Raw genomic sequence first — 23,806 nt, forward strand, 5'->3', positions numbered from 1 at the left:
ACCCCTGTGAAAGGGTCATTCGACCCCCAAAGGGGTCACGACCCACAGGTTAAGAACCACTGCTCTAGACCCAAGCATAATTTGCCTCTGTTATCTCTTATTAATAAAACTTTATCTTTGTTGATAAGTAACTCCAATTCTTTCATCCTTTCTAAGTCTATTAATGATACAATTTATTTATTCATTCTCTAATTGATGGTAATTTACATTGAATTTAATATTTCACTATTACAAAAAATGCTGCAAAGAACATACTTGTATATATTTTTTTCTTCACACATGCAAGCATTTCCCTCGGGTATATACCTACATGCTAACAGTGCTGGGTTACAGAATATGTGCATCTTCGCTATTACCAGGCATTGCCTAATTGCTGTCAAAAATGGTTGTAATAATTTATAATTCCACCAGCAGCATTAAGAAAATTTTCATTTTTCTACACATTTGATTTATCATTATCAAGGTTTACATTTTTGTCAATCTGATGGGTGTGACATACTATCTTGTCTTAACATGCATGTCCCTGATGGCTAGTGAAGGTTTAGTTTGTCTTCATATTCTTTTCCCATTTTTCTATTTTTTTTTTAAATTTGAGTTTAGTTCTTTGTAGATTCTAGAAATGAACTTTTTAAAAAAAAAACATTTTATTGGGGAACAGGGGAAGGGAACAGTGTTGGGGAATTGGGGAAGGAGAACATTGTGTTTTTCCAGGACCCATCAGCTCCAAGTCAAGCTGTTGTCCTTCGATCTTACTTGTGGAGGGCGCAAGCTCAGCTCCAAGTCCAGTCACTGCTCTCAATCTAGTTGCTGGGAGGCACAGCCCACCATCCCATGCGGGAGTCGAACCGGCAACCTTGTTAGGAGCACGTGCTCTCACCAGCTGAGCCATCCTGCCACCTGCTGGCAGCTCAGCTCAGGCGCAGCTCACTGGCCCATGTGGGAATCGAACTGGTGACCCTGTTGCTCAGAGCTCGTGGTCTTAACCAACTGCGCCACCCGGCCAGCCCTAGAAATGAACACTTTTGACATTCTATATTTTGTAAATATATTTTCCAAGTTTGTGCCTTACCTTTAATTTGCTTAAGGTTATATAGAAAAATTTACATCATATCATTAAATGTGTCAATTTTTTTCCATTAACATTTGCATTTTTTATATGAGGTTTAGGAAATCCTTCTGACCACCGAAGTCATGAATACACATTTCTGTATTTTCTTATCAAAGTATGCTATTTTGTCTTTCACATTTACATCTTTACTCACCTGGAATTTATTGTGTATAATGCCAGGTAATCATTTAATTTTTTCCTGTGTTCATTTGTGTTCCTGCATCACAAATTCATATGTACAAAGGTTCTTTGTCCAATTACGTTCAGAACCAGCTGAATACAGAGGTCTTGCACAATATCTTTAACCACAACCTTTGGGCTTATCTATCATCACACCCTGCTACAAAAGCATTAGTCTTGTCAAACCAGACTACTTATTGCATTCACTCATATTGACATATGTCAAAGCTATGCTCTTGTTCTCTCCATAATCATGTTCTCTCCTGTCCTTATGAAATTGTAAACTTCTTGTGAAAAAGACATGGCCCAGTCCATCTTTGCAGCCTCAATACTTAGCATCGATAGAGTAGGTTTTCAAATACTCTTCAATTTTACTCCGAATTTCATTTGGCCCTTCCAGGAGGGAACTTCCACCAGCCCTATCTCTATATTTAGGTGTTCACGCACAGAGAGAAAAAGGTTTCTGTCTTTTGTCTATGTTCCCATCAAAATAGTGATTCTAAATCTCTTTTAAAATTTTAAACAAGAAACTTCAGAATACGTTTAATGAACAGGAACCAACGTCATCATCTCTGCCCCCGTTTGCAGGACAGACAGGCGTGTGGTTGGCGTCAACCGGCGACGTCGGTAGGCCTCGAGGGTTTGGCCTGGCCTCGCCGCTCTGCAGGAGGTGCCAGGAGTCGGCCTGTCCTTGACCCGGTTCTGAGGCGAGGCCATGCGCCTGGGAAGGTGGTCACCCTTCCCTTCCCGGGCTCTTGTGTCCTCCAGATGCCTGGACCCCGGAAGGAAACCGCAGGCTGCGGAGACCACCTCCGGAGCCTGTCCTTACATCCGACGCCGTGTGTCCGCCGCGGCGGGCAGCCTTCCTGACAAGGCTCTGTCTAGCCTTCGGCGCAGGGGCTACAGACAGCTGGCGCCAAATTCGAGGGCCTGGGCGCCTCAGCCTGGTTACGGTTGACCCAAGGTCACATGGATAAAACAGCTGAAAGGGAAGATCCGGGGACGCGGAGACTACCCCGTGCCCATCCAGCCGTTTCCACAGACTCGACAGGAGCCCCCGAGGAGGCGTGTCCGTCGCGGCGCCGCGGGTGGCACAGCCGGGCTGCACGACGTGACGGGCGCTAGGGACTCGCCCCGGGAGCCTCCCAGCCCCATCTGCGCGCGCGCGCTCGCACCTTGTTTCCCAGAGGCCCCCGCGGCGGAGCTCCGCCCCTGCCCGGCGCCCCCGAGCGCCCCCGAGTGCCCCGAGGCTGCCGCAGTCGGAGACCCGCCCGCAGTGCCTTTGAAAAGCGGCGGCAGAGGCTTGCGCCATGGCGAGCCCGGGCTACCTGCTGTACGTGCTGAGCCTGCTCCTGTGTGGGACGGCGAGCCTCGGGATGTCTGTCTCCCTCGACTCCAACTCCACGAAGCCCATCATCGGTAAGAAGGCGGGGCGGGGACCGGGGCTGGTGTCCGCGCTGGCGGCTTGCGCTGCGGGGCTCGGCGCTAGCGCGTGCATCCAGCCTGAGAAATACCCAGCTGCAAGCTTAGGACGTGTGCCTTCATGCACAGCACGAGAGCCGAGCCCAGACACTATTTGGATCGTGCTGAAATATAGCTGAGGCCTCGGTGATTTCTTCAAAATCACGTGGCTTTAAAGTTGGGAAGGGAGGAGGGAGCACTGTGAAGAGTCCTGCGGATTTTCTTCTTTGTACATAGCCAGGAATTTCTACTAATTAAACAAATTCTGTGCATGCACTATAGGCAATACAATTTCACTGGTTGAGGACTTATTTAAGAATACAATGCATCCATTAGACGTATACAGATCGAATTGAGATAATCAAGAAATTATGGTATACCTTGGATTTTGTCACCTTCAGCAGCGGAGGGCAGCAGTGGCTAGTGCGGTTATAATGTCAGTCTGTTTGGTGTTAAAATGAAGCATTTAATGTTTCGTTTCCAACAGATTTAGGTTTTAAAAAGAGTAAAATCAGTTTGCATTGCCAGAACTGACATTTGAGATAAGGCAGAGGAAGTTACTCAGGAGAAATCAGCCTGGAATTAAAATTTGCAACCCCCCCCCCCAAAAAAAAAACCAAACCAAACCAAAAAAAAATTGCCAAAATAATCTGGCAGACAATTAAGATTGGTTTTATTTTAGTTAAAGCATTATGCTGTATTTTTTTCCACGAAGAGGAGCCCTATGTTTTGTAACTAGATACAAAGTAAATGAACATTTTTCTGTATATATTGGTAGTGTCTCATTTTTAAGTGAGTTGCATATCAGTATTTGGAAATTGGAACACCTTATTTATAGCTGTTTTAAATGGTGGCTAGATTCTCCAAGGAGAATTAACTCAAAATATAATTCTGTGTAGAGTATTGGGAACTGTGGGTGCAGGGACGAGGCAAAAAAAGGAAAGAGGAAGGGGATTCTTTTCCCTTTCCTCGAAACGGTGGTAGTCCAGGGTCAAATATAGAAAAAGTGAGTATGCTGATCAATTAAGACAAAGTAGTTTACTGAGCACCTACTATGTGCAAATCATTAAGTTAGGAAGTGCAGAGGATTCAAAGACAAGGAAGCCACAGAACTTATAGGATCACTTTAAAATATGGATGAAATTTTGGTCACATTTTGAAGCCTGGGAATATAGGATGGCAAAAGTGAGTATGTTTGGGGCACGAGGTGGGAGAAGTTGGTGGAACGTACCTACTCTCTTGTATTTTTCTCCTTTCTGGTACCTTGTGTTCACATGTCCCAGGCCTCCTTTGTGGCACCTCCCCCTTGCCTGCCCTGTACCACTCCATTTCCTGTGACTCGCCCTAATTCTTTCCCTACCGAATTTCATTTCCCTCAATGAAAGTGATCTTACCTATCCACAAGGAGAAAAACAGTCTTACTGAATAAATTTCGGCATTTGGTATGTGTTACCTGAGTGCCTGATAAATGCCAGTTATTTTAAGAAGCTGGGACTACAGAAGTGATTGATAATAGACAGCGCTGCCTGTCTGGTAGCCTACAAAGATATTACAAGTATTCCAAATGGTGAAGTAGAGAATGACATGGCACAGGTGTACTCTCCGGATAGACGATGTTTTGATGTGACCCAGTGCTGTGCTGGGGCTGATGTTTCGGTGGTAAGAGGCAGCCAGGGAGGTAGGTGGGGCAGAGCACACAGGGTCTTGTAATGTTTAGGAACCCATTGAAGTCCTTATGCAAGGAGGTGCGCCCTGCTGATTTGTTATCTCTTTGATCTCATCTCGTATTGTTTTCTCTCCTGAAACAAATTCTTACACAGGGCTCTGGTCACATGGCTTCTTTGCAATGTGATAAGCACACACCGGACTCAGGGACTTTGCACTTGTCTTCACTCATCCTGGATGCCTCTTCCCCAGATATCTGCATATGGTGTACTCTCTCACCTCTCCGAAATCCTGGCTGGAATGTCATGTTGCACCTTCTCAGGGAGGTCTTGCCTGGCCACTCTAGTTAAGAGACTGTCTTCCCCACTATAGATGGGACACCCCGCATGCCCCCAAACACACCCCTTCTTTACTTTTCCTCCTTAGCACTTAGCACCAGCCATCATCACACTGTACATTTTACTTTTTTATCTTGTTTATTGTTCTCTCTCCTCCCTCTCCCACACACTAGAATGAAAGCCCACAGGGCAAGGATTTTTGTTAGTTTTGTTCACTCAGGTGTCCGCAATACCTACCTAGTTCGGTACCTGATATATAGTATGATTTAATAATATACAGAGGGTGCCAAAAAAATGTATATACATTTTAAGAAAGGAAAATGTATTAAAATTGTAATATTCAATATATACTGATAAGAAAAGATGAATACAAGTCATGTGTATACATTTTTTTAGCACCCCCTTTTGGCACCCCCAGTATGCTGAGGAAATGAATGAATGAATGGTGATGTGATCACGTTTCTTTCCAGAGAACTGGTTGGAGTTGTAGGGGTTGTTTAAGAAAGGATGTAGAGAGACCTTTTAAGAAGCTATTATAATAGTCTGGAGGGAAGCAAGATGTTGGTTGCTTCGACTGAGGTAGTGTTGGTGATGTTGGAGAGAGATGGATAGAAGACACGTACACTCTTTGTTGTCAAGGAAGCAACATGTCTTTGAGTGTGTGTGGGCAGGGGGAGGCCTCCTTCTAGATTTAAGGATCTCTACTCTGAGATTCATTCTAGGCCTAAGGTTGCATGAAGGAGGCTGGCGAGACTGTAAACCTGGCCTCCAGATGAGGAGAGAAAGAGGAGGCTCCTGAAAACTCAGATGAACCTCCGTTGCTCCTTTCCCAAAGTCTATGGGTATACTTGCAGGAGAAGCTTCATATTTAATTCTTTGAATTGAATAAGTAAAGTTCAGTTGTCCCCACGTATCCAAGTGGGAAATATTCCAGGACCTCCACTGGATGCCTGAAACTGTGGATAGTACCGAACCCTGTATATACTATGTTTTTTCCTACACATGTATGCCTATGATAAAATTTAATTTCTAAATTAGGCCCAGGAAGAGATTAGCAACAATAACTAAAAATAAAATGGAACAGTTACAGCAATATAATTGACCCGTGCAGTCAAAAACCCACGTAAAACTTAAGTCGGCCCTCTGCATCTGTGGATTCCCAACTGAAGATTAAAAAGAATCTTTTTGATCCGTGGTTGGTTAAATCTGTGAATGGAGGGCTGAATGTATACTTAGTAAAAAAAATTAGCATTTAAGTGGACCCGCACAGTTCAAACCCATCCGTGTTCAAGAGTCAACTGTATGCTGTAATAAATAAAAGTTATGTGAATGTTCTCCCTCCCTCTCTCTCTCTCTCTCTCTCTCTCTCTCTCTCTCTCTCTCTCTCTCTCTCTCTCAAAATTTCTTATTGTATTCTTCACCTTTTCACTGAAGGAAGCACTTTCCGGCTTCTCTTTGGCATATCTGAGTTGCCAGCATCACTACTCTTGTGTTTTGGGGCCATTGTGAAGTAAACTAAGGTTTACTTGAACACAAGTGCTGTACCACCGACAGTCAATCTGGTAACTGAGACGGCTACTAGTGAATAATGGTCGCGGTGCATCTGCAGCGTGGAGATATTGGATGAAGGGATGGACTCACGTGCCGTGGGATGGAGCTGGACCGCTCGAGATTTTATCACACTGCACAAAACAGTGTGCAGTTTAAAACTTATGAATTGTTTATTTCTGGAATTTTTCATATAATGTTTTTAGATGCAGGTGACCCTGGATAACCGAAACCTCAGAAAGGGAAACCATGGATAAAAGGGTCTACTATAGTGATATTTTTACTGGGATGCATTTCAGTTTCTGAGCAGGTAAAAAGAAATTGCTTGAAACTAAAACTTTTCTCTTTTTTTGTAATTTAGGAATATTAATGCAACAGTGCCGTAGTAAGGAAATGAAAAACCTGGGAAAATACTATATTGCTGCCTCCTATGTAAAGTACCTGGAGTCTGCAGGTGCGAGAGTTGTACCAATAAGGTATGATTGAATATTTTTTGCATCGCATAAATAAAAATTGCTGTTTTAAATTCAAAATTACCTTTAATCTCTAAAATGGATGCCTTCTTTTTTATGACTGCATCATTTAAATGTGGTAACATTGCACCTGATTTTTGCCCCAAATCTGATGCGTAAAGTCTCTCACTGAATTGTTTCAAGTATGAAGTTATGTGTATCTATAATGTCATTAGAGGTTTGTCATATTTATTAGATAGAGAATGAAGTGATAGTTTCCTTTGCCCCAGAAAAGGTCATCCTCGTCAGACATCATGAAAGTAATGGCGTAAAGCGTCTACAACTTAACCAGCTTTATTCTGTAACATGAGGAGAAGGCTACACTCAGGGAATGATGGCGCTTTTTAGCAGATGACTTACGAAATACCTTCACGCCCTACTTAAAAAGTTTGTAAATGACTAATACAGCAGTGTTGCTTCAGTATTAATTGCAGGTATTGTCGTTTTTAAAAAGCTGGATTATTTTTGTGATGTAATGGCCTAGTGATAACATGATTCATGTCATATATTGATTTGGAAAGAGTTGAATTTTTTTTTAACAAACAAAACCTTATAAGTATTCATATTATCATCCCAAATTAGTGTATTAGAAACTTCCCACTCTGCTATCTAGTCCATGATAGGTGATTTCCCACACAAACTGTTTGCTCTGGGCAACCTGTTTTTTTGTAATAATTCTGCACTAAAAACTATAACAAAGAAATACTGTTCAAATAGAACATGAATAACCAAAATACAAATTTTATAGAGAATTATACACAAAATGGTTTTATGTTTAGCTTCCTAAGAGTTTTTTCTTGCTTTGCTCTATTTTTTCATTTCACCATCTCCACCCCAAGCTAACATTTGCTTTTGACATTAGTCTATAATTCTTTATTAGCAGATCTAAAGTTTGAAATGAAATTTTATTTGGAACTCAGATAACAGCAGAGTTTTAGGGCTGAGGAAGAGGCTCCCAAGAATCTTCCGAACAACGTTTCAAAATTGTGATCAAGGAAGCTTTTTCTACAAGCTGTTCTTTGGGACATTAGTGCCGATAGCATGGATGGGAGGTAGGACGGGGGACTGGTTCAGAGACGGTTACAGTGGGCGAGGTGTGAAGTGATCAGAGCTTGGCTTAGAGCAGTGGTTGTAGGGTTGATAGGTAAATGTTCCTTTAAAAAATGAACACGACTTGATGACTCATGGAATAAAAGGAACAGACGAGAATGACAGAAATTTTGAAACTGCGGAAGTTTTGAAACCGATGACTCAAGAGCATTATTGACAGAGATACTGAAAATGTGACTGTGAAAATGTGACTGTCAGCATCTAGGTTAATTTCCGGCTTGGGTTCCCAAAGTTCATTTTAAGGAAATTGTTCGGAATTAGTCACATAATCCTGTAAAAAACAATGTAATCCATAGCAGCTAAATTCCCAGAGTAAGCTGCCAAGGGTTACCTAATGTAGAATGAGACAGGATCGCACTGACAATGTTGGGGGTTCGTTTCTGAATGTTGATGCTGGGAGCCAACTTCTGCAGGTTTAGAATAGAAGAGGAGGAGGATGGGAGATACAGGCAAAATTCGGGAGCAGGTAAGGAAGTTAGTCTTTGGTTTCCTCCCGCCTTCTTTCTGATACCTTCTCTCTCAGGTTATTGTAAATTCCCACTGAGGGACTGGTGGAGCCCACAGAGCGTCCTTCTGAGAGGTAGCATGGGCTGCTTTTGGTTTAAAAATGTGTTTCATTCACACAACATTTTAAAACGTTTGTAAACATTTACAAATGAGAAGACTTCATAAAAGTCTGAATTTCTGGCTGCTGCTGCTGCTTTTTTTAAACACAATTATGTGGAGCTGATTTTAAGTGGAGCAAGTGCTGTCCACTGGCAACAATGCCTGTCACTGTCACCATTACCAGGCTTAAACTGTTTTGTTTTGGTTAAAGAGAGAGTGAACTATTATTTCTCATACTGTATTGAGAGGATCTTTTGCTTTTGGAAAGTCTGACAACATGCACATAACATCTACGTTTAAAGTGTATGACCTGCCCTGTTTTCCCTACCAGGCCTCTGAGGCACTTGAGTTTGTGATGTCGTCGTCCCGTTCCCCGCCCCCGCGCCAAATATGCAACAATTAAGGCCCTTAATAGTGATCTGCAGGAGCCAAAAATACAGTCATAGACAATGTGGGGGCCATTTATTTGGAACTAACGAAATGATTGAAACTGGCCTGCATGGCTAGCTGGCAGGAGTCCCTGGAGTGCCGCCGAGTGGTCTCAGCCCATTCTGTTTCCTGATGGTGGAGGTTGCCCGTCCTGGTTTAAATATCTCTGGGGAAGATTCTGGGTCCTGGCTGGCTCCCTTATGTTGGCACAATCTGGGGAGATTGAACTGGCGGAATACTGGGAACAGTGGAATCACATTTTATCTCCCTGTTGCTTCCCTAGTCAGAGCTGCCAGCCCATTTATCCTCCATACAAGAGACTGGTCAGTACCGTTGCAGTATCACCCACTGCTTTGTAGCTCTCTGCCAGAAGGATTATTATGAACTTCTGAACAGACTTGGGTTTGTACAGCTCACTTGGACGTAGAGGAAAGCCCAGAGGGGTTTGCTGGCCAAGCACAGCCAAGTTCTGGGCATCACAGGTGTCTCCTTACTAATAGGAAAGGTGTTCTAATTCCTGTAAGACTTTCCCGGGGCAGAAGTGGGCTGTAGTTGACATTTGATTATTAACCTACTTCTTTTGTGGCAGGGTGAGAGGCCATTATGCCTTATTACTCTCTTTCAGAATGAGAAGACTGCTAAATGTAGGAGAGTTCTTGTAGGAATTTCATGGACATCATGCCTCCGTTCCCTTGTTCTTGCATTTCTTTGAAGTTTTGGAAGAGCAAACCCATCTTACTGGGACTTAATTAAAGGCTGTAGCCAATCGTCACAGATTAATGCCATCGTTTTTCTCTGGAGAAGCGGATGAAATCGTCAGTAACAGGGTGATTGTTAGGAGGCACTCCTGGGATGTTTGATGAAGGTGCCTCAGAATAATGACCTGGGCCCATCAGGCCAGTCTGCAGTAATCTGTGTGTCATCTTCCCCTCTGTCTGAACTCTTCCGACTTTTGAATACACAGTAGTCCCCAGGCCTTTGCAGTTGGGGGTGGGGGTGGGAAGAAGCAGGGACGTGGCACTTATATGTATTGTTTTTTTTAAAGATTTTTATTGGGGAATTGGGAGATGGGAACAGTGCTGGGGAATTGGGGGAAGGGGAACAGACAAGTTGCTATCGTTTTGTTCTTCAGTCTAGTTGTGGAGGACGTTGCTTCACTGGCCCAAGTTGGCACCATCATTGCGCTCTTCCCGGGCGAGGCAGATCAGTCGCCGGCTTCTGGACGGCCGCTCACTGCGGCTGCTGGCCGCTCACGCTGGCTGCTGGCTACACACGGTAGCCCATGGCAACCCACTGCAGCAGTGGTTGCAGCCTATGCCGTCGCTGGCAACTCACAGCAGCCCAGCTCCAGGTTGAGCTGTTGTTCAGCATCTTAGCTGTGGAAGGCAGTGTTACTGGCCCTCATATGTGGGATCTGAACCAGGGCCCTCTGGCATCCCAAACCACTCGGCTGGCCTATATGTATTGTTTTTATCTGCCAAAGCTGCCTGTAGTTAAGATAGGCATGTTAATAAATCTGTTTAGACTTTACATAAAAACTACTGATTGGCTAGCAGAGAAATTACTGGTGCCCAAATCTCATTCTTTAAAAAATAATTAAAAAAATTTTCAGTTACAGTTGACATACAGTATTATATTAATTTCAGGTGTATAATAGTTGATTACGCGTGTACCATGTTTCCCCCAAAATAAGACCTAACTGGAAAATAATCCCTAGCATGATTTTTTTAGGATGCTTGTAAATAAGCCCTACCCCAAACATAAGCCCCAGTTAAGATCGTCAGCCTGACATGACTGTTTGTAAATGTAGATTTTTGTACATGAATAAATGAATAAATGTAGATTGTTGGAGCAAAAATTAATATAAGAGCCGGTCTTATTTTTGGGGAAACACGGTATATAACTTAGGAAGTGATCACCCTGATAAATCTAGTACCCGTTTGACACTATACAGTTATTACAATATGATTGACTATAATCCCTATGCTGTACTTTACATCCCCGTGACTATTTTTATAATTGCCAATTTGTACTTCTTAATCCCTTCCCCCTTTTCATTCATTCCCTCAACTCCCCCTCTTATCTGGCAACCATCAGCTTGTTCTCTGTATCTCCACATCTCATGCTTTCATGTTTTGCGTATTAACCACACTGGAAATATTAACTTATATTAGACCACAGAAAAACATGTTTACTTGTCTGATTAGCAAAACAAGAATATAATTATGTGGCTTTCACGTAATTTGAAAAAATGCCTCTAGGAAAGTGAGAGGTAATATTGTCTAGCATTTAAGAATTATTTTTCGTCTGGCTTTTTAAAATTAATGTGGTGACTTCATTTAGAGGCTCACTATTTTCTTAGGTTTTGGAAGTGGATGTTCTGTAACTATTTTTCTTGTTTTCAGGCTTAATCTTACAAATGAAGAATATGAAAAGCTTTTCCAGTCTCTTAATGGGTAAGTCGGTAGCGTCGGCTTGATACAACGTATGACGTCTGTGTAGCCTGCTCTTGTGAAAAAGTACATGTAAATATTCTATGTGTTTCTGTGTAACTGTCTTATAGTTGTGTAACAGTTTTCTGAGTTATTTTATAGGAATTATTTTGTTGAGAGATGCAAGAGATGCAAATTATATGATTCGTTAGCTCACAGAAAAGAACTTTTAATCATGTGAAAAAATGTTCAACATTACTCATAATTAAAGGAAAGCTAATTATAACAATTAAAAACCATATTTTAACTATCAAGTTGGCAGAGATCAGAAAATTTGCTACTACTCTATGGTGAGGGTATGAGGAAACAGTTATTCTTATACTTTATTGATGAGAGTGTAAGTTATATAGTCTTTTGGAGGCAGTTTTGCAATATCTATTGAAATTTAAAATGCCCTTTGATCCAGGAAATACTTTGGAAGGAATTTTATTTTACAAATATATTTCCTCTTATATGAAGACTTAGGCCCAAACATATGAAACCCTCCCCACCCCCCAATCTAGAAGCTACTCATTAGTCCAACAGTAAATAAAATAGACTATCTGAATAGGATAGAATATTATGTACATGTTAAAAGTGAGGATATCTATAGATGCTGCTTTGGATCACTGTTGTTACGTGAACAATGTGATACTGTTATACAGAAAAAAGCAAGGCACATAATGGTATGTGTAGTCCCATTTACTTTGGATTTTAAGGTAGGGGTGAGGAGATATGCATAATATATCTATCAGGTCAACACAACAGATTTTAATGGTGGTGGTTTCTGATTGGGAGTGGGGTAAAGGGAGTCTATTACTGTAAAGCTTTTATAGAAAGAGCTTGTTTTCTAAAGCTGTGTTTATTACAATTTTTTTAAAGGCTATGTTCAAAACAATCATTTGCCTTCAGTTCAGTTTGGTTTAGTAAATATTTACTATAAAATCACTTTAATTTGGTAAAACATTTAAAATGCCCATTATGTGCAATGTTGTTTGGCACGGACAAAGATAAAAAAGTTCAGGCTAGAATATATGGTAGAACCTCAAAATCTAACTAGAAAATGAGCAGTACTCTAATGCAACTTGTGAAATACCTTTATTGGGCCCTGGAATGCAGTGGATCCCGTACTGTTTTGGGGGTGCACAGCGGTGCACAGGCAAAGCCTGGCTTTAAAGGAGTTTGCCAACTGGGAGGGACACTCAAGTTTTACTTTATGAAAAGACTTTGGGATTAAATGTACCAAATTTGATCAGCGGCAGCTTTTTAGAAGTGAAAAGGGAGAACTGCTAAATGAGTCTTCATTAAGCCACTTTGAATTTAGGGTTTTTTGCATGGTTTTGTGGCAGCTGTTCTACTCAGAGTTTAAATGTTTTCTACTAGACTGTGATCTTACTAACAGTGAAAATTACTCCTGTTTGGCTCTCCAGGCTAACACTGACCCCGGCTTATGCAGGAAGCAGAGTATATTTGTTGAATGAACAACAATCTCGTGATTATTTCACATACCTCAAATTCATATTTAAGTATTTTCAAAATTTTAATACATTTAATCTAACTTTTTTAATATCTTTGGAGTATCCTTACTTATTCCAAGACCTGTTATAATGTTTAAAAGTTAAAGTTACTTTAAAAAGTTGACATAAACACATAGTAAATGTTTTTCTATATTTCACCTTTATGGGTAGAGTAAAATAAAATCAGATGTTTGTGATTCCCTCCTTTTTCCCCCTAGATTTTTCTACAATTGCAATTGTGTTCTTTTTCAAAATTTTCTAATCCCATGCTTATTTCTGAAGTGATCGCAGGGTGATAATAAAGAATTAATTCTCATGGATATTTAATTCTAGCCTACATGTATTTTTATGATCAGTTTGTTCTTCCTGATTAAAAAAAATTCTTCATGACACAAAATTGACCCATAATTATGGACCTGCAATTGATTTTGGCAGCATGGATTACCTTAATTTAAATTTAGCTATATTTGGAATTTTATCTCTACTTGATTTCTAATTCTGTGTACTCTATCCCCTTACTCCATTTATTTGCCATTAATTTAATTTACCCATACTCAATTTCAAAAATAAACTTGTTTATCAAAGAAGTTTTGGAAAGCATGTGCACAAAAGTATTCTTTTTTTTTTTTTAAGATTTTTTTTATTGGGGAATTGGGGGAAGGGGAACAGACAAGTTGCTGTTGTTTTGTTCTTCAGTCTAGTTGTGGAGGATGTTGCTTCACTGGTCCAAGTTGGCACCATCATTGCGCTCTTCCCGGGCGAGGCAGATCAGTCGCCGGCTTCTGGACGGCCGCTCACTGCGGCTACTGGCTACATACGGTAGCCCATGGCAACCCACTGCAGCAGGGGCTGCAGCCTACGCCGGCGACTCACGGCAGCCCAGCTCCAGGTTGAGCTGTTGTTCAGCATCTTAGCTGTGGAGGGCAGTGTCACTGGCCCTCATATGTGGGATCCGAACCGGGGCCCTCTGGCATCCCAAGCCAGCTCTTAACCAATACGCCACTCAGCCGGCCCCACAAAAGTATTCTTAACTGCTGTAATTCACAAATGGGCAGGATCGTAAATATGTCATATTTTCTTTTTGCCTTAGTTTTCTCATTTTCTGTAATGATCTTACTGCTTATGTAATAAAGAAAAAGTTGTTTTAAAATAAAAGAGATTATTTATTTTCTGTGGGGGAGGGGTTAAAATGCACCCTATTTGCTGTTGTTTCAGGGTCCTGTATCCTGGAGGAAGTGTTAACCTCATGGAGTCAGGTTATGCCCACGTGGCCAAAAAATTTTACAACCTTGCCATACAGGTAACTATCGGTTGTTTCTTATTATTGCAGATTGGTTTTTGTAATTTTCCATGGGGATAGCTCCTTTTTCAAGCACATGGTAGTACTGCCTTCACAAGGACCTCGCCTCCTCACCCCTTCACCGCCATGTGCCTGCTTGTGGGTGGCCGGTGGTGGCTCTTGCCTGTTTTCCGTGTGCATCCTTTAATTCCGGGCTCCAGGACGCCTTTGGAACCCTGCTGACTGGCCCTCTGTCCTCATGCTCACCTGTGTGAACCAGGTCCTCATGGTTCCGATTATGTACTGGGCATCGTTCATATGTTATTAATTCTCATCTCCTCTTGAAAACTATTTGTCTTGACTCATTCCATCATATTTGATGTTTCTTCGCAGTTAACTTCATGTTCAGTTACTGACGAGAGTTGCTTGCCTCCTTTGTAATGTCTCACCTCGGGCCTGCCTTTCCACTGTATCTCAGACCCCTACTATTCCCCCCCCGAATTTTTAACAGCAATTTTCTACTTTTGCTGGACCCCCCTCCCCATCCCAATATTTCCCTAAAGAGCTGCTTTTAGCATATGGGATACTTGTTTGAAAACTCTTACTGGCTAGGCTAAATAACCTGTAGTCTTTTATAGTCTTTGGGTGAAGGCATACTGTGTCGACAACCCACCTTCCCCAGCCTTTCCTTATGCAAGTAATTGAAGCCAGGTTGGTATTTCCAGCACATACTCTGTCTTCCTTTGACATCTGCTGAGTCTGTTTCTTTCTACTCCACCCCAGTTGACATCTCAGCCACCTTTCAAGGCTGAGGTGCTGTTCTCCTGTAAAGGTTCCTCAGCCTACTCCAGCTGCAGTGGCTCCCCACGCCCTCCCTCTTAACTCTTGGAGGATTTTGTTGTAGAATTGGTCAAACATTTATTTAGCTCCAATTCTGTAATATGACAGGGTCCATGACCAGATGGGGCTTATATCTCGAAGTCAGCTGTTCATGTCTCATCAGATTTCCTGGTTCTGACACTTTTGAGGCGTTCCTCATTTCAGAGTGTATGGTTCTATGTACTTAGTACATGCTTAGTGGATATCTTTTTTTGAAAAACTAGTGAACAAAATTAAAATTTTACAATGTGAGTGATTTAAAATGCATTTGGGAAATATATATGAACATTAAAAATCAGTCATTCTTTTCCATCTAGAGACTCATGTAACTAACTTGTTCAACTTAAAAAGAAAAGGAGCCACATAACCCATAAGACCTAAAGATTTATTTAAAAAATATATGTAAGCAGCTGCTTGAAGATTTCAAAACAAAGGAAAAAAGCTGAGCAACCTTGAACGTCTTATTTAGCGATCGTCACTGGGGCCTGCCCAGCCCTCAGTGAAGAAGCCCTGGGAAGTGGATAGTCTGTTAGATCCATTCAGTTCCCCTCTGCTCTGCTAGGCTGTGCTTAGGTTCACCGGAAATAAAAGATGTGTTCTCAGCAAGCGGGGATGTCACCATTTAGCTGAGAAATTATATTTGGCACATATGGGAACAGAGAATGGTTAAACCCTCTTTTGTGTTTGTTATAAATAAATGCAGTAAGACCCTTCAACTTAATGTATAAAATTCTAACTCCTAAACATAAAACTTGCCAGACCTGTATGTAAAGTGTTAAAATCCTACTTCAGGATGGAAAGTACAGGAATTAATGTAATTCTGTATTTTTCTCAGGAACAGAAAAAAAGCCTCCAACAACTTCCTCATTTAAAATGAGTTACTGTTACATCATATTTTACAGTCACTGCAGGAAAACTGGTTTTAGAAAAGTTACAAAACTAGTTTTTGCCACTATCAGTGCATATGGTTTTAATCCAGAGAACTCAAGTCACTAGAATACATTTTCCCCAGTCATGCTAGCTGTTGTGACAGCCTTTAAAGAAAACCAGTACATTTGCACTTTTTTAGTTGACAACTTTTACTCTATGAAAATCGATTTTATTTCTGCTTAGCCTTTTCCTTACTCTTCCTTTCCTCCCAGATCATGGCTTTGCGCTGCTTTAAATCTGATTCGCTGAAGGTGGTATAATGCAGCTATTAGTATAAATTCTGAGATAGTGGAGGAAGGAGTGTATTTAAAGCCAGACAATCATCCAAAGTGACAAGATTTATAGAAGATGTAAAAATAGGCATTTGTCTAGCATTGTGTTTGATATTTACAGTCTCTAATTGTTACTTGTGTTGTTTGATAAGTGACTGGCAGATGTCAGTCCCTCCCAGAACAGCCGAGGTTGGATAGTGTGGCTGATTAAAATGGAATTATTATGTGGAAGTTTGGTCTGCAGAGAGATGAAGTGATAGCCTACTTATGGAACCTGGAAAATTCTTTAGAAATCCATGCATAGCATAAGTTCCTGCCTTGTAATGAGAAACCTAAAGTCTAATTTTTGTTTTGAAAAGTTTCAGTAAGCTTAGTTTTCTTTTTCAAAGAGTTTTGATGATGGAGACTATTTTCCTGTGTGGGGCACATGCCTTGGATTTGAAGAGCTTTCATATCTGATTAGTGGAGAGGCCTTATTAACTCGCACAGACACTGATGGAATTACAATGCCGCTGAACTTCACTGGAAGTAAGACTTCTCTTTTTGACCTTTAAAAAATATTAACTGGGCAGGATTGTAAGTAGCAAATGTCAAAGTCCAAATGCTCATAACACTTATTAACTTTTAAATTATTTATACAGGCTGCAAATGTGAATAATAACTTTTGTACCCAGGTTGTAAAGATGGCTTAGGGAATTTTGAATTTTCATAACTCATTGCTTCTAGCCATATGAGGACCATGTGTGATTAAGAACTCTAAAATCGGACCTGGTTTTGAGTCCTATCTTTGTCACTGTTGCCTCGGGAATCATTTAACCTCTCTCAGCTTTAATTTCCTGATTTGTAAAAGGGTTTACCTCTTAGGGTTGTTTTGTGAGGATTAAATAAGATTCTGTTTTCCAGGCACTGGGCTAAGAACACAGGTCTCATAAATGTTAGCTATTATTAGAGGACAGCATTTTCCCCTTGGTTGCGGACTGTTTGAACCCCAGTTGGGATGTATTGCAATTTGGCTCTGGTACTAACCACCTAGACTTAGCGCAGATGCCACAGTTAAAGGGCATCTCCCCAACTAGACTGCCCTTACTTCAGACACCAGCGTCAATTCATGTCCCCAAGCCAGCCATACTCGCCACACACTTGGGATTCCCACAAACCCCCTTAGTTTCTATAATTCACTAGAATGACTCACAGAACTCAGGAAAGCGCTGTGTTTGCAGTTACAGAGTTATTATAAAGGATACACTTAGGGTGAGCTGTTGGGCAGCTTCCATGTCCTCCCTTCTGAGCCAGAGCACATCAGGATGGAGCTCCACTGAGCATCAGTGTCCAGAGTTTTGTTTTGTTTTTTGTTTTTTTAGCTGAGCCATCCTGCTACTTGTTGGCAGCTCAGCGGCTGCTCAGCTCGGGCCGGAACTCGAACCGCTGTTGCTCAGAGCTCAAACTCTTAAGCGAGCTTTTAACCAACTGAGCCACTCGGCCGGCCCCAGTTTTTATCGGGGCTTCATTATGAAGGCATGATTGATGAAATCATTGGCTCTGTGATTGAACTCAGTTTCTGGTCCCCTTCCCACCCCCTAGGTTGACCTGACTCAGAGTCCTAACCTCTTCTAATCCTGGGTTAGTCTTTCTGATGACCAGCCTCATTCTGAAGCTATCTAGGAGCCCACTTTGAGTCACCTCATTAGCATCATAAAGACACTTTAATCACTCCGGAAATTCCAAGGGTTTTAGAAACTCCCTGTCAGGAACCCAGGACAAAAACCAGACAAATTCTTTAGTATGTCACTGTGTAAGTAGATCATGATTCTTATAGGCTACTTGTTCTCCGAAGCCTCAGAATTGAATGCTACCCGCTCGCTGTTCCTGTCCTCGTAAGGATTTTGGATGGGAAGTAATAGTTATACATAGAACCTATAAAATGTCCTATACTTTTTAAAGATCTTTCTCACATTATCCCACTTAATCATTGCGAGAACCTTGTGCTTGTGGGAAGTATATGCATTAGATCAGTCAGTTTTGGTTGTATGTGGTAAAACACCCAGTTTATACAAAAAAAGAAATGAATTCCACTGAAGTGAGGTACTTTCATTATCTGAGGCACTGGGATTAGCATCCTTAACGAGAGGCCTCACATAGGGACAGCTGGCATCCGGGCCTTGGACACCATCAGGAATTTTTTATCCCTTTGCTGATATTTGAGTCTATGTGTCAGACCCCAGAGCCTTCAATGAGGTATATTGCTTTTTTTTGTTGTTTGTTAATCTATCTGACTAGAAATTTCTTGACCTGGTTGATGTTCTTTTCTACATTGTTGGTATTTTTAACCATTTAAGTTCCAGATACCTTTTTAAAATATGTTGAAAGCTCTGGACCCTTTCCCGGGAAAACAAATATATACACATGTGGAAAATTTTACCTGTTTTTCAGTGCTCTCTAGAGAATTTCAGGTTCTCTTGCTTACTCTGTGGCTAATCTGCTATTTATCCTATCAGAAGAATTTTAGTTATTCATGTTAAAATTCTCGAGGAAAAGTACTTAAATACGAACCCTATTTGAATTTGTAGACTGGAATGTTTCTGTGCAAATGATGTGTTTTGCTTAGTGATCTTGATTGTCTTATTAATGGCTGCTCTTTGGCTATAGGTCAGTGACTTAAGTGGCTTTTTTTTTTTCTGTGTTTAAATTATTTTCTTTCTACTTAAATTATTTCAGGTCCAGTGAAGAGCAGAATGTTCCAGAATTTTCCTACTGAATTGTTGCAATCATTAGCCGTAGAACCTCTGACTGCAAATTTCCACAAGTGGAGCCTCTCCGTGATGGTATCACATTAATTATATAATGAAATTAATGCATTTGGATTCATTATAGGAGTAATTATTTTGCTTTATTGTTATACTCTAGAATTTTACGAAGAATGAAAAGTTAAAGAAGTTTTTCAATGTTTTAACTACAAATACAGATGGCAAGATTGATTTCATTTCAACAATGGAAGGTATATATCACTGCACATGTACACTTTTTCACATATTATGTTTATGTTTATGACTTTTGATTTTATATTTTCTTATGAATAAATTCATGTTAACTTTAGGGCCTGAACGTGGAAGTCAGGGCACTTTTGGAGAAAGGAAACGTGTTTTGTCCATGTTCCACATTGGTGGTGGTTTACCTTGGTCATCTTCTAGAATGGGGTGGTGAGGAAGGAGAGGAAAGAATAAGGGGCGAGTGGATGAAGAGGAACATGGAGAAAGTGGCTTCTCTTTCTAGCAGTACCGCAGATTAAGTACCTTGACGGAGTCTCCTCCAGACAGCAACAAAAGATGTAACTGACATACAGAAAAGCACCTTCCTGAATACATTGGTGAAGTGGCAAGAAATTAAGGATACTCATGCTCAGAACTCCAAGGGTTCAGTGGAGTATTTGGGGTCGGGGGGGCACTTCAAAGGAGGTGGTCGGGTGCCTTCTCCCGGAATCTGGAAGGCAGAGAACACTGATTGCCTCTGCTGGGTTTCCAACCAAGGACCTCTCGGGTGTTAGGTGAGCATGATGGCCACTGCACAGGGAAACCGATTGAAGTGGAGTATTTAAAGCAGCATTGTTAGTTAATTAATTAATTAATTAATTTTTTAAGCTTTATTGGGGAACAGTGTGTTTTTTCCAGGACCCATCAGCTCCAAGTCAAATTGTTGTCCTTCAATCTTAATTGTGGAGAGTGCAGCTCAGCTCCAAGTCCAGTCGCTGCTTTCAGTCTAGTTGCGGGGGGCGCAGCCACCATCCCATGTGGGAGTTGAACCAGCAACCTTGTTGTTAAGAGCGTGTGCTCTAACCAACTGAGCCGCCCGGCCGCCCCAAATCATTATTATTAAATAAGGAGAACTTGAAGCAAATCTCAGGACCCCTGTACATGGAGAGGACCCCATGGAGCAGGACCTGAAGGCTACACCCTCAACAAATCCTGCCTGCAGAACTGCAAGGAGAATTGCCTGCCTTGAACCTTGGCCGTGAGGGAGCAGAGGTGGTAAAGAAGCCCTCAGCATTCACAGTGATGGGCTGGTCCAGCGTGGCCTGCATTGTACTAACTGGGAAGTTCGAGGAATCGCAAGTCAAAAATTTTGTTTAAAGTTGGCTCAGACTGAGTGTCCCCCGACATGCATAGCAGAAGCAAATGTAAATAATTCTCTCTGGAGGAACGTCCATTTATCGCAGACTTCAAAGAATTTCCATATGATGTTTTAAGGAACACGAGCACTTCCTAGCCAGAAAATCACAAATGCACAAGGAAGCAAGGTACCATGAAGGACAACTTGCAGAAACCATAGGCAGGCAGTTGATGAGGCCGAAAGTGCTGCCTGAGAGGCTCGGGTTCTGGCGTGGGCTAAAATGGAGTCAAGTGGGTATAGCTCGGGTTGTTCAGAGATTGGCCATATCGCTGGCTCGCTTGTGCGGGGAGGTCAAACATCTAAGGGTTTAGAAAAAATATCTGGGGAATTCTGGGGAAGGTCAAGCAAAACAGTCTGAAGTGAACTTATCTGAGCTGATCATCTTTTCTTTAACCGTTTCCCTTCTTGTATCTTACTTATTACTCGTTTGTGTTCTTTGTGCAGGATACAGATATCCAGTATATGGAGTCCAGTGGCATCCAGAGAAAGCGCCTTACGAGTGGGGGAGATTCGAGGGCATTTCCCATGCACCCAACGCTGTGAAGGCTGCGTTTTATTTAGCAGAGTTCTTTGTTTCTGAAGGTAATATGTGGGTATACATCTTATGCTATTAGTGTAGTTTGGAAGGAAATTGCCCTCATCTGAACTTTTATATACTCCTGCTTTGTAAATGGTCTGTAGGTTTAACTGTAAAAGAAATTAAATCATGTGAAAGCCCTGAAGTTGAGGTATTAGGCGTTCAAATAAAACCAGGACAGCGGTTTCGGTTCTTAGTATTGTACACTCTAACGTGGGCTGAATTCTTGAACAACAGCATAAAGATTGTTGTATTCTATTTTTTCTTTCTTCAATACTTTTTTTTTTTTTTTTAGCTGAGCCATCCTGCCACCTGTTGGCAGCTCAGTGGCAGCTCAGCTGGGGCCTGGACTCGAACCGCTGTTGCTCAGAGCTCGCACTCTTGAGTGAGCTCTTAACCAACTGAGCCACTCGGCCGACTCTCTTTCTTGAATACATTTTAAAAGTTTCCCCCAATACTCTACTTTTTAGGAATAATGCTTTCATTATAACATGCTCTGAGAATTAGATGTTATTTTTCCAAGACAGTCATATAAATTGAATATATACATATCAGTCTGTTTTTAAGGCTGCCCATCTGTAGTCATTGGCACGTTGGAGAAAGTTAATAAGCTTTCCCTGCTGAATCATGATGAAAACGCAGACATTTTCATGCTATGTTATGTTTGTGTTTAATATTGAGAATTTGATTGTAGATGATTATGTTTTAGTTGATGATTCTGGGATAAGACAGGACCACAGACACAAACTCTCAGAGGTGGGGCATCTTTCTGGCGAGGCGTGGCCATAGAAAACGTCAGTGAGCCCTGATGGCATTTCTTGCCAAGCTTGGCCTAAGCTGTTATCAGCCCTCCTGCCCACACTGGCAAGTAAAGTGCTTCCTCCCACGTTCACTCTGATTTAGAATTATGCTCAGCTGAATGGGGAGTTGCATGACAAAAACTCCAAATTAAAAAAAAAAGAGTTCTCCCATGTGCAGCATTAGTCCAAAGAAACATTTTCATGTTGTGTGAGGAGGAGTAAATGAGAACAGCGACAGGCAGAGTGAAGTTGGCTGCAGTATTATCACACGGTGGGCCCTTGACTTGGTCTTTATTTTTCAGTGTCTTTTTTTCTATACATGCTGGAAAAGCCTATATATACTTTATTTTGACTGTAGGATAAATTCTGAGCCTTCACCTCCTCATATCCAAACTTTATGCCAAGTTCTCTGAGCTTCTGAGTTTTTCATGCTTCTGCCTTATTGGTGGAAATCGCATCACTGCTCTATCTGCCTTAGCTTTGCCTGTTTCTCCATCTTCCTTACTCTTGAAGCAGCTCATTGAAGATAAACCATACACTATGCGATTCTGGGGGTTACTGGACTAGACGTCTCGAGCGTTAGGACCTTGCTCTGTTCATGTTTCCATCCCCAGGCTCTGCATCAAATTTTATACACAATGGACACCTAGTAAGTGTTTGAATGAATCGGGGGGCGAGCCCCACCTGGGACCTGGTGCAGGGCAAACTCAGCTGCTGTATTAGTCAGTAGTGACTCAGTCAGGGCTGCTTTACTTGGGGGAAACTTGGCTAGGCATGCCTCCTTTTTGGTGGTATTTCCTGATTAATAATGCCAATTATAGGAAGAGATATTATAAAATAGCCTTTTGAAAATTTTGTCCCATGTTTTTAAAAATTCACACTTTTTTTTGCAGCACGGAAAAACAATCATCATTTTGAATCTGATGTTGAAGAGGATGAAGCACTGATTTATCAGTACCATCCCGTTTATACTGGAAATATTTCTTCATTTCAGCAAAGTTATATATTTAGTTGAAAGCCTTTGATATGTTAACAGAGGGATTTCAAATAACTCCATGATTAAACTGTTACCATAACTTGGTACTCATGGCAATAATAGAAAGCCCCAGAGATTCCGTTTTTATGATGTCTCTGATTCTTCATTCAGTATATTTGATGATTTATATCACATTTGCTAATCAGTGAGGTAGATAAATAATCCTAGTGTATTTCATGGAAAAGCTTTCTTTTATTTCAAGATTAGAAAAATAAATTTATTGAAAATACAAATATTTTGTCTGATTGATTCTAGAAGTAACCCCCCCACCCCTACCCCCCATCCTGCCAAACCATCCTCATTAAAGAATCTTTTTAAATCTTAACCCTAGTCTATCATAATGTCTCCCTCCTTTGAGTCTCAGGAGTATTGTGTGTGTGTGTGTGTGTGTGTGTGTGTGTGTGTGTGTGTGTGTGTGTGTGTGTGTGCGCGCGCGCGCGTGTGTATGCGCACGTGCATGCGCGCGCGCACCTCCTGAAAGCAGAGTCTGTGGCCTGAATTTTTGATCTCCCACAATGTCTAGCTCAGTAAGTCTTCGACAAGTACTTGTAACTCTTTGTGAATGAACTTGTTCCCATGGAAAATAATTTGGAAGTTATCATACATTTATTTGGCTATGTTGTAATACATTTCTCTATCTGTGCTTCTCTCATCCACGCCTCACCATTTCACATACCCTTACAAACTCTGAAATTTAGGAGTTCCTGGAGGACAACCAAGCAGTTTAGAAGCGAGAGAGAATGTTTTGAGCCATTTCTGATAGCGTTTATGCTGCCGCTAGAGAAGTGGAAACAGTGATTGGGTGAGATGTTGGAGGAGATTATGAATGATTTTATGTACAAAAAGGCAAGAACAATAATCTGAAGATACAGAGGTAAACCGTAGTAAGGTCAAGCGGAACAGAAATTGAACGGGATTAACACA

General features: G+C 41.3%; 1 protein-coding gene across 1 annotated transcript; it reads left to right on the forward strand.

Moving 5' to 3' along the window:
• The first annotated feature begins 2,474 nt into the window (after window positions 1-2,474).
• On the forward strand, window positions 2,475-22,956 carry GGH (gamma-glutamyl hydrolase). The gene is made up of 9 exons (XM_019631566.1): window positions 2,475-2,707; window positions 6,662-6,776; window positions 11,363-11,413; window positions 14,161-14,245; window positions 16,695-16,833; window positions 19,021-19,127; window positions 19,210-19,300; window positions 20,914-21,051; window positions 22,740-22,956. Exons 1-9 carry the CDS (start codon window positions 2,599-2,601, stop codon window positions 22,859-22,861), a joined length of 957 nt encoding a protein of 318 aa, XP_019487111.1. The 5' UTR covers window positions 2,475-2,598; the 3' UTR covers window positions 22,862-22,956.
• The last annotated feature ends 850 nt before the right edge of the window (window positions 22,957-23,806 follow it).

Source organism: Hipposideros armiger, unplaced genomic scaffold (assembly GCF_001890085.2).
Source record: "Hipposideros armiger isolate ML-2016 unplaced genomic scaffold, ASM189008v1 scaffold_1014, whole genome shotgun sequence".
NCBI lineage: Eukaryota > Metazoa > Chordata > Mammalia > Chiroptera > Hipposideridae > Hipposideros > Hipposideros armiger.